Source organism: Strix aluco, chromosome 4, assembly GCF_031877795.1.
Source record: "Strix aluco isolate bStrAlu1 chromosome 4, bStrAlu1.hap1, whole genome shotgun sequence".
NCBI lineage: Eukaryota > Metazoa > Chordata > Aves > Strigiformes > Strigidae > Strix > Strix aluco.
This window is the reverse complement of record NC_133934.1, coordinates 51,547,564-51,559,287: the sequence shown is the minus strand read 5'-3', so window position 1 is coordinate 51,559,287 and position 11,724 is coordinate 51,547,564. Positions and strand designations below refer to the sequence as shown.

At 45.2% G+C, this 11,724-nt stretch overlaps 1 protein-coding gene across 4 annotated transcripts in view; it reads left to right on the top strand.

The window, feature by feature from the left end:
- Positions 1–1,185: 1,185 nt before the first annotated feature.
- Positions 1,186–11,724, top strand: part of SNCA (synuclein alpha) — a 73,061-nt gene continuing 62,522 nt past the window's right edge. The window contains exons 1-4 of one of the 4 annotated variants that reach the window (XM_074823096.1): positions 1,187–1,587; positions 1,911–2,004; positions 3,388–3,533; positions 9,565–9,606. In XM_074823096.1, the coding sequence (XP_074679197.1) occupies positions 3,413–3,533; positions 9,565–9,606 (163 nt within the window). In that variant the 5' untranslated portion in view covers positions 1,187–1,587; positions 1,911–2,004; positions 3,388–3,412. The other 3 variants (XM_074823098.1, XM_074823099.1, XM_074823095.1) reach the window with 3 other exon arrangements.

The following is an 11,724-nucleotide window of genomic DNA, read 5'->3' as shown; positions in this document are numbered from 1 at the left end:
TTTGATTTTCCTCTCCCCCAAATTGGGAGGAAATAGAAATACTACATCTAGTTCTTGCACCACTAAGTACGAATATGCTGCATGGGATGAATGAGGTGCCTAATGTAATTTAATTCCTGGGCTCTTTTGGTTTTTTGTTTTTTAAGGCTTTTCTTGAGGGCAGAATTATGAGGGAATGATTTGTATTATCAGTCTACACCTTCTTACACAAAGAAATACAATATATTGCTGAATGCTTGGTTGATTAAAACTAGTAGTGGAATGAACCAAAAGAAAGTTTACCAAACAGTATAGAAATGTGAAGACTTATGAAGAAGCCTGACAAAAGGAAGACTGCACTACGTGTTCAGAATGAAAACAAAACCAGGGATGCATCAGCTGTCTGCACAGGATGATGGATGAAAGATGCTCCTTGCCGCTCACAACCTAGTATCTCATCTATACCATGTTCTGTTTCTCCTTTTGGAGTGCAACAAAAAACAAACTGCTGTGTAGATCTTGCAGGATTTTATACGGCACATGAACTGATGTACTGAAGCTGAAGGTCCATCTGTTCTAATGCCTTGTCTCCTACTGGTCTTAGCTTTTCATGTCTAAATTCTGCTACCAAAAGAGAGAATTGTGATAGCTTTCGCCTTTGGGGGGAAAAGTGACTTCTATGCATCAGTTTAAGACTTGAGTAACACTGGCCATGGAGCATATGGTGGAGGATGCTAGTAGAGGTGTAGGGGTCAGGCAAATCTGGCAGGAGTGAGGCGGCTCTTCTCACAGTGTTCCTGATTTGGGATGATTTTTTTTTTTTTTGGGGGGGGGGGGGGGTTGCAATAGGGTTAAGACTCAAATTACAACTGCAAGAGCATCAACTCCCATACTTAAAAATCAGCTGGGGTTATGAATCTTGTGAGAACAGTCACGTTGAACTCCAGTCACTCAGGGCCAAAGATTTGGAAGTAGAAGAAAAAGCAATGAGATGCTTGGGGAGGTTTTCTAAGGCTTTGGGGAAGTGAAACACAGGTGTGCTGCAGTCATCATCAGCAGCTTCCTTACACTTCTTCTAAGATGGGGTGCTCCGGCCTTTTGAGCTAGTGGTGGGTGTGCGGAGTCACAGGGGGACCCGGTCGCCTGATCTTCCTTTGGCTCTTGCTCCTCTCTCGGTCTGCGGTGACGGAACGAGTGCTCCCGGCTTATCACACCGCCCACCGCGCTCCCACGGAGGACGCGAGGGGGGGTGGGCGCAGGAGGCCGGGCGGGGGGCGCAAACCCCCACGGAGGGTGGGCCGGGGGAAGGCGGGGAGCGTGGCGGGAGCCTCCCTGCCCCCCTCCGCTCCTCCCTCCCCCCGCCCCCCGCGGCGCATCCTCTCTCCACCACTCGCCCTCGCCTCTCTCACACTCGCCGCCTGCGGGGCTGCCGTCGGGGGTGGCTCCAGCAGACCCGGCCCGCTCTCCCCCCCCCTCGGGGATGTGCTGAGCAGGGGCAGCTCCTCTCCGGCCCCTCCAAGCCTCCGCCTCCCCGACCCCCCCCCCCCAACCCCACCGCCCCACGCCTGCTCGGAACGGGTCGGTCGCCGGTGACGGAGGAGCCCGGCGGTAAGTGGCGGGGCGGGGCGGGCGCCGTCGCCGGGGGCGGCCGAGGGCGCGGGAGCTGCTCCGCTCCGCTCCGCTGCGGGGTGGCGGCGGCGGCCCCCGGGGCGCTCCGGGCTCGCGGGGGAGGGAGCGGCGCGGCGGGGCTGGGAGGCTCCGCTCCGCGTCGGTGCTGCCGAGGGCTGGGCTCGCTGTGGCTGCGTAGCCGTAGGGGTGCGTGCATGTGTATGTATACGCACACGTGTGTTTATATATATATATAAAATCTGCAAAACGTTATATATATGTATATAATTCCTGTTGAACGCTCTCTTGTGGGCACGGGGGAGGGAGGAGAAGCCGGGCGCCGTGGCCGCCTTGTGCAGACGGCGTGTCAGCTGGAGCCCGTGGGTGCCATACGGTCGCGTCGCCCTGCCTTCCTCGGTAGGTGCCTCTTTCTCTATATATGTGTGTATTTCTATATGGTCACGGCGGCCTGCCCTCTCCCTCCCTCTGCAGGTGTCTGTGTATTATTTCATATATATTCCGCACCACCCGCCCGCGGTCCCCAGGGCCCCCGCACCTGGTCGTGGTGCTGCCCCCCACCCCGGGATGGATGGGACTGGGGACAGGCCTGGGGATCCCAGCGGCGGAGGAGCCGGTTTTGCGTGTGTAAGACACCCCCCCACCACCACCCCAGCCCCAGGGTGACAGGTCCCGTAGGCAGTTTGGCTGGAGCACAAATGCTGCCTTTCCTCGCACGCTCGTCACGAGTTAGGAGAAAGCTGCGGCAGCCCAGATGCCTTCCTAGACATCCGTTCCTCCTACTCAGCCTCCAAGCAGAGAAAGAAAATAACAGGCAGCGCTTCTTTCTGTGTGGGTGCAGGAAGAGAAAGGACTATCGATAACGAATTTGTTGAAGAGACACTGATTTCTCGGGTTTAATTACTATTTTAGTAGTTTTGGTGTAGTGCTGGGTTGTATAGCTGCCACAGCACTCACTTGGTAGCTTTAGTGCAGTGCTTTTAAAATCCTGCATTCTTGCTTTTGCTTTTTAGTAAAATCTTTTCTCATGCAAAGAACCCATTCGGGAAAACTCAATTTCCAGAAAGTGGCATGGACTGTGCACAAAATGCTGGACTACTGGAAAAGCAGCATTTTCTATTTGCTCCAGTCCTTCTGGGTTGTAATGGCAGTTTCTTATAACAAGCGAACATTTGTCATTTAGAAGGATTTTAGGGTTTTGTGGTTTGGTTTGTTGGTCTTTTTTGTAAGTTGCTAGTTTTTTTAAGTTGGATTTTTCCTCTGGATGAGAGGTGGAGTATCATCGAATCACAGGGCTAAATCTTGCAATCAGCACGTGAACTGAACTGTCCTTTGGAGGAAATGATGCCTTGGTAGGCAAGGAAGGGACTTGTCATACCAATGAGTCCATCTTCCAACCAGAACTGCGTTATCAGCGGCCTCTCTGTAGGATTCTGTGGAAACAGGATCCCCAAGCTTTACTTGGATTGAGGGAACTGCTCTGGCAGTGCTGTTTAATTTGCTATGTACAGCAGCATGTGAGAAAATGTAAAGGTGATTCATGTAATCGTACTCCTTTCTAGTTATTTAACTGTTCTTTCTATCTGAAATACTGAGTGCAACCTCACATACAGAAGGGTATTGCTAATAAGAGATAAGGGTGAAAGCTACATATTATGAGGGTATAAATACTATCATTTTTAAGTAATTGTGATCCCATTTGGTTTGAATAAAATTTTCTTCCCTTTCTGGGATAAAAAGCTGAAAGTGTACTGTCTTTCTCTTTTTTTTTTTCTTTTCTAGAGCTGTGTGAAGAAATTTCTCAGCCATGGATGTGTTCATGAAAGGACTTTCCAAGGCAAAGGAGGGAGTCGTAGCAGCAGCAGAAAAAACCAAGCAGGGTGTGGCAGAGGCAGCAGGAAAGACGAAGGAGGGTGTCCTCTATGTGGGTAGGTGGGCAGCAGAGACCACACTGCTGGTCGGTGTACCCTGACGCTCACAACTGGATCCTCATCAGACCTATTCTTCTGCAAAAAAAATATATGTAATCACTTGTAGGAGACTGTTACAGAACAAGAGGAGAGTTGTGCCCTCTTGAGCTCCAGTTCTTTGAAGGTGAACATTGGTTCTTAGGTCACTGTGTTGTGCTGGCCGTGTGTTACTGCTCTGTGGTGCCACACCTGTAATGCCAGACTGATTGAGGTCATGTCTTAAGGGGTGCCTTACAGTACAGGTCACTAGCTGACAGTCTATTCAAGACATTTGCTAGGCTAAGGCTGAAGGGGTAGTTGGTACAGTAAAATAAATTGAGAAAAAGATGTAAAATCTGAAGTGGAAGGTAGCTTCACAGCATCCCATAGAACACGTGTGTTTTAAGTGGGATTTTACAAGAAGAAACTTGAGAGGTTAATTCAGCAACTGAGCATAAGCCATGCTGGCTTCTTGGCACGTCAACGTTAACATTTTGTATGGCAAAGTGTCGTCTCCTCATCTTTTGAAATTAACTTCATGTTCTGTACTTCATGTAATATTGCATATCCATAGCAGATACTTTCCATGACTTCTCAAGGAAGAGACACTACAGTTAATGAGGTAGGGCAGGTAGACCCCAAGGTAGTGAAACAGTTAAGTGACTTATTTAGGCCACACGAGAGTCTTGCACAGAGCCAGGGATAAAATTATTTTCAAATCCCAGATCAGTACACTGATTGCACGATCATCCTCTTTACTTAGCAAGTATTGGGCTTTAGAGGACTATCTTGCAAATGCTGCCATGAAAAATTCACAGGAAAATAATCTGCCAAGACCATATGAATACATGGTCATTTAAAAAAAATAATTATGGATCTATTTCTCCTATTCATCAAATAAAGTTCATCTATAAAATAATGGAGGGGAAAAGATACTCTTTTCTGGAGATTATTTCTTTTTTGCTGATTTTTCTAGCAGGTCAGTTCTGTAATGGATGCTGTGTGTAGCTAGGATGATGTGCACAGATATCAAAGAGAAGTTAAACAGAGCTGAAAACCAGAGGCATTTCTTTTAAATGGGAGCACTGAGATCTGTGCAATTCCAGTGTCTTTTCAGGATTCCCTCTGCCCTTGCAGGCTAGTGCCAGTCTGTAACAAATTATTTCTGCTCCAGATAGTTTAGACTACTCATTTGGAATATACTTTTCTCCTGCTGAGCCATGGCAAAGCTCAGTGCTCTTGCCAACAGAGATGGCAGTCATTTTGAAAACTAATTGTAAGATGAGTCTATTTTAAAATGAGCGTCTGCTCATTTTCTGTATCAAAATAGATGTCCTTTCACTGTACATTGTGCTTGATGTTGGAGTTATTTTTCAGGGGTAGGGCTTTCTTTTTTTAATTTTGTTTTCTTGTAGTTCCTGACCATGCTTCTGGGGTCACTTATTTCTTTGTATTAGAAACCTGCGTTGTGTGCTGAATTAATCTTTGCGTCTGACCTGTTCTCCAGATTGTAATAATATTTGAACTTAGTTCTGCTCCCAAAGGCAACAGATTTCCTATTGTCTTCAGAGATGCTTTTGCTGAGGTTGAACTTTCAAGGGCAGGCTTGTTATTTATTTCAAGAATGAAATACTGAGGACAGCAGAGCCCTGAGCCATGATAGAGACCCATGTATATGATTGTAGTAATGGTGAAGGATCCTTCCCACAGCAGATGCCTTCTTTTCAGGAGGAAAGAGCTATATGCAGAGTTTCAATCATGCAGGTGAAAAAGCCTGTGGTTGGAAGCTGCCTTCAGGAGCTCTGGCAGTTCATATGCCTGGGTGTGTGCCTGCCAATGCCTGTTTATAGGGAGCCACAACTTCGCCAGCTGAAGTTTCAACAGGAACAAGTAGGGTAAGGGACAAACAAAGAGCTGGGTATCTATCTGTCTACTTCCCAAGCACACAGCAGGGGTGGCTCTTCTCCTGAGCAGCATTAGCAAAGGCTGGTGTGATAATTCCTTGGTTCTGTAGGCTGACAACAGTTGCATGCAAAAGGTGGTGAAACCCCTTTATGAGCAGAGGAGAGGAGCTGAACACTGCATTAGAGCTCCTGAAGGTTTCTCCCTCCCCATCTCTATAGTTGGGTTTTCAGATATGAGTTTCACAGCCAGGATATGCTGTGAAAGCTGCCTGACATCTTGCAGAAAAGAACCTAACAACATTGGGCTGAGAAGGACCTGTTAATAATTTTCAGTTTCAACAGTCAGCTCCATGACATTCAGCCATTCATTGCTGCTGGAGAATTAATAAGATGTGAAGTCTTTAGTCCAGATCCCCTAGGTGATATGGTCTCCCACTGAAATCAGTGTAATTTAAGTAAATATGGGAAAGATCTGGACCTTTATGTCCTGGCTGCTGTTAGCCATTATCTGAAAGATTGTAACATCATTCTACCTGACGACAAGAGTTCTATTAACAAAAGCTGCTGGTTGGGATGAAATGTGGTCACTGTAACTTACTTTTTTCTTTTTTTTTTTCTTTTTTTTTTTTTGTTGCAAGAAAAGTTTTCTTTGGCACGGGAGGAAATTTAGAGCTCTGAGGGAGAGTGGCGTACTGGAGGGTTAACTGGAGATCTTTTTCCCTCTCCATGCTGAAGTCTGTTCTTTCTTCCTCCAGTCTACTGTCTTTGTCCTGCTTTTTAATATCCAAGATACTGTTCAGTACAGTCTATAATGTGTTTTTATGCTTTCAGGTGTGTGGTTTTTTCCCCTAAATTCCTCTGCTGATGTATTTCAGCGTTGGCCAGCTGAAATCAGTGGCTCTGTCTTGACTCATACCAGCACAGCATCAGGACCTTTCTTGATGTCAAACAATGGCCTGATCATGGATTAGAAAGGAGGACCGAGGCTCAGCAGTCCTGTGCTGCATTGTGTATGCCATAAATTTAAAACTGGGTTTCTATGTATCCCTCAAGAGCTGTTGGTCTGAAGCAGCAAGGAAATGAGTGGCAATACTTACCCCCACTTGCTCTGAAACCAGGAACTAAGAGTAAGAAGGCTGCTCTGGCACGCTCTTAGTGATCTGCTGCTCAAGAGCTCCTCTGAGCTCTGTGTGTGCTACTAGGGAGTTGAAGTTTTTCCTCAGTTGACTCTTGAGTGCATGTTCAGTGCTCAGGAATGGAAGTTTCCAGTTTGATCATTTTTTGTTGTGTTATACCCTAGCAAGACAAAGGAATAGTTTATCAGGAGCAAGGTGGCTAGGGGATGAGTTGTTTACTACTCCCTGTGCTTAGCTGGCACATGGCTTTAGAGTAGAACAGTGCAGTCATGACCTATTTGGCAATACCATCCAAATTCCTCTGCTGCACTCTCTTTTCAGAAGGTTTCTTATTTTCCTTTGGTAGTAGAAAAGCCAGCGGAGTAGTCAGGGGACTCAAGGTCTGTCTGGTGGAATAATGGGCTTCAGCGCTTGGGAGCAAGTGTTTTCCTTAGATGATGATTTCTGCTTCCCTTAATTAGGGCTTATGTCTCCCTGCCTTTAACCAGCTCTGATTGCATCACCTAAGCAGTGTAGGTCAGAGTCAGGTTCCTTGGTCTTATATTATCCCTACTCTGATCCCTCTGTTGTCCTTGTTATGGCAGAGTACAATAAGCAAAATTATTGATGTTTTGGGAATGAAGGACAGCTGGTTTCTCTTGGAAGCGATGTGGATGACCAGCTTTCCTTCACTGCCAGCCAGAAGTTGTCCTAGTGAATTCAACTGTTGTTATTTATAGGTCTGTTCTGGCATATCCTAATGTACTTCTAGATGCTGTTGTAGCTGTGACTGCAGAAACAGCTACTTCCATGCAAGTGTGCAGTAATGGGGCAAATAGTATTGAGCTCTAACATATGCTGTAAGGTCTGGACCACCACTTAGCTGGTTGTTTGCCAATTAGATTCAGCTATACATAACTGTTCTGTATGGGTCTGCAAGCCAAGCTTTCGTTAAAGAAAAGTCTGTCTTCCACTAACAGAGACTAGCATGTCTGTGTTAGTTGTGGTTATAGCAGTGTTGTGTCGGGGTAAGTGAAATAAGAATCAACTTGTATATGTCCCTCTAGAGATGTATACGTTGCAGAGGTCCTCAGGGAGTTCTGACATACCATCCATCTCTTGCCAGCCCTAGGGAACCGAGTACTTGTTATTCACATGTTTCCATGTGTTTAATAGCTTGGCTTGCAGACAATAACTTCAACAAGATGAACGAGATATTGGTCAGATCTAAAAATGCATTTAAAAGCAAATGCTTAATATTAAGTATTCCATAGAGACACTGTAAGCCTGAAATGGTGTTTAATCTCTTTCTAGAAGTCAGCAGAACCATCATCTGCTTGGATTCCAGTATGTGTTCAAAGTGCTTTGCTTCTTCAGGTCTCATGGTGCTGCAAGGCTGAGAACCAAAGTCATAAAACAAGTTCTTAGATGTTAACACCTCGGATCTAATGAAATGAACAATTTTCTCAGTGGTAAATATCTTCAGTGAGAGAAAATAAGCTTTTTTTAAAGAGAAAATCAGAATACAGGGGGAAAAAGACTTCTCAGCTGTTTAACCTCTTCATTAGCTAGTTAAAGGAACATGTCATTTTACTTGCTGCAACATTTTTTTTCCTCTTATTTATCATGGATGATTATTCTGCTCTTGCTCATGGATAACAGAGCCTTTTCAATGCTGTAGTCAGTCTGATAGTGCCATAAATACATGTCTTAAGTTCCATAAATTGACATTAGTAGCAAGTAGGACAAGTAGAGCTCTGATAGGGAAAAAGACATGAAGTTGTTTTCAACAGCAATATGTGCTAATTTGTTTCTCTTTCCACTGAAGACACAAGAGAGGTTCTTCCCTTTCATGCAGCATGGTAAAAAGCCATGATATTTTTACATGGGTGTTCCAGAAATCAGTTTGGTCTTCAGGGTGACAGAGTTACAATGCTTACACAGGTCTTGCATTATGTCTCATTCTTGTACTAGCTCTAGGTTGCTTTATATAAGTGGTCACATGTGCCTGTGACAAGGAGGACACTGGATGCAGCAGACCTTGGGTTTGACCCTGGTGGCATTTTCATGTTTGAATTCTATGTATTGTTTAATGTTTTCCTTTCAGATTAATTTTTGTCCAAATCTGCCTAGCACTACCAGCTCCCCCATGACTTTAACTTCTAGGTTTTTCTGTAGTTCAATAACGGTTGTAACCACTGCAAACTGAGATCTGGAAAAGAGTTGAAAGATAAAAATTGTAAGGATCTTCTGGAAACTTTGGCTCTGGTCTCTGTAAACACATTGTGGTGGTTTAGTCCCTGCCGGGGTCTGAGACCACAGGGCTGCTGCCCCTCCCCCACAAAGGGAGTGAAATACAAAGCCCCAGGGCTGAGATAAGGAGAGGTTTAATACAACAGTGCAACAACAACACAACAAACAAGAACAATAACAGTAATAACCATGAACAGAGCAAAATATCTACCGATACAGCAGTGAGAGCAGAGCAAATCCCACAGTACAGGCGGTAACCGACTGTCCCAATTCAGCCAGGATGTGACATTGGCATGGTATCTGAATAACCCAGCTAGAGCTCCCCCCCTGCTGCTGAGGAAACTTAACCCTATCCTGGCTAAACCAGCACACACATGCATGAGCCTTCTTAGAACGTTAACAGTAACATGATTTCTGTGCAGAGTCATCCATGTGAGTTTCCAAAGTGGGAGGCTTAGTTAACACAGCCATTAAGAAAATGGCAAGGAAGTCAGTACATACAAGAAATAAACTGTGGAAGTGTTTGCAGTATTATTCACCCTTCCACAGTCAATATACATTCATGCAGTTGCTCTTTATTGATGGTTTTGCCCTTTCCCTTAGATTGAATTTCTCTTTAATAGAAAATACTGTATGCGACTGTGTGTAATCTATATATTCATCCCTCTTTATCATTCATCTAATCTTTACCAGTACTCAAGAACATGTAATTTCAACCTAATCTTGTTCTTTATTTAGGTTCCAGGACCAAGGAAGGAGTTGTTCATGGTGTCACAACAGGTAAGATAATTACCTCTTCATTTCAGCTGCTCCCTATGTTTGATTAACTAACCATTTAGCTGTTAAAATTTCTGTGGTTTTTTTTGAGAGCACTCCAATTTATGAATGATAGAAAAACATAGAAAAATTGAGAGGCAGAAAGCAACATTCATTTTGTCAAAATGCATACACTTTTACAATCAAATATGTAAATTTAATATAGTTGTTCTGTGTGAGAAGGATTTTTTGGGAGTTGTTCTGAACCACAGTCAAGCTGTACTAGTATGAGCCAGGAGACTAATGAAACCAGATTCCTAAACAGAAGGAAGTCACTTGCTTTTGTAGAAATAAATAAATCAAGGGTCTTTCTGATGTTTGTTTATTGCCAAAGGTGAAATATTCTGTGCTGGAAAGTTATAAACTAGTTGGCATAAAAAAGTGAAGTTGAGCTTTTTTTTTTTTTTTCTGTGAAGTAGTTTTTTTCCTTGTGATCTGAGGAGGCAGAAAAGTGGGCTCTGGAGAAGAGAAATGGCACTGGAGGAGGACTGTGGAAGGCAAACTGGGGAGGCACTTGGGTATATGTCAGGAGAACTTTGCTGATTTAGGAGCTCATAGTCAGACAGGACTGATGCTAGTGGAAGAGACAGGAATTACTGCAGCAAACAAAGGAGGGAAAATAATGTAGAAGGAACTTCCTTCATACAGTGGGGACTGTAAGAGCTAGGTAGAAAGGAAAAACCACAGGGAGTGTTTGCGGTTAAGGCCAATGAGGTCAGCGGTGTGTCCATGCTTAAGTCTTTTAGACTATCCCCAGTGAGGCTGGGATGCAAAATGAAGTTTCACCTCTGCAGTTGCTAACTCAGCCCTGCTGTACAGTCGCTGCTGTTGACTGCAGCCCATGTGATTACACTCAAGCTACTCTTAGGTTGGCTGCTGTATAACTATAGCATAGGGTAACTATTGCACGAGAATTGCAGAGGGCATGTTCCGTTCCCCGTGTGGCTTCCCCCACCCAGACTTTGGGGGGTGTGGGGGGACGTTCCCCAAGATGGAAGGCAATAACATGCACGGCTGCAGGAGGTGTGGCCTGGTGGCCGAGCTGCAGGAGGAGGTGGGCAAGCTGAAGCTTTAAACTGGTACATCTGTGACTGCAGAGAATTCCATTTGAGCTTAATACCCAAGTATCACTCATGCTCTTAGTGGTTCTTCATCCCAGCCTGAGGTCTGTTTCCAACCACACACAGAGGGTCTGAGAAGGAGACTGGTCCATGGAGCTGTGCTCTGCCATCTCTGGCACACACAAGCCAGCTCAGCATGGCTGCTATTATAGAGGTAGGTCCAGGATCTGTTTTGTGCCTGGAGGAAGGCAGTGTGGTGGAGGATAGGGATGGGTGGAAGCAGGTTACTGCACAGAGCTGCAAGAGGAACCCCCTCAGCTAGCTTTACAGAATTAGGTACGTGCCTCTGGGTATGGGAGACAAAGTGCATGGTAAGATAAGAGGAGGAACCTGTGTAAGCACCCTCACCAAGGGCACATCAACCAACCCCTCATGGCAAGACCTGCATTAAGACTAGCACTGAGAAGAAACGAGTTATGGTCACTGGTGACTGCCTCCTGAGCAGAACGGAGGCACCTATTTGCTCTTCTCAGGGAAGTTTGCTGCACCTCTGGGCCCCCAGCTGGGGATGTCACCAATTAACTGACAAGCTTAGTACAACCTTCAGACTATTACTCTCTCCTGATCTTTCATGTGGGTACTAATGATGTTGCAACCAGAAGTGCAATGTGGATCAAAAGAGATTTCAGGTCCCTGGGAAGACTGCTAAATGATTTAGGAGCACAGGTAGTGTTCTCCTTAATCCTCTCAGTAATGGGGAGAGACTCTGGAAGAAACAGGTGTGCCCAAGACATCAATACCTGGCTCCAGGACTCATGCCTCTGCCAAAACTTTGGTTTTTATAATCATGGAAGAGTCTTTGAAACACAAGGTATGCTAGGGCCTGATGGGATCCACCTGTGTCTTTGCTTGTAATTGGCAGGACTGATTGAGAGGGCTTTAAACTGGTACATCTGTGGCTACAGAGAATTCCATGTGAGCTTAATACCTGAGTACCACCTGTGCTCTTAGTGGTTCTTCA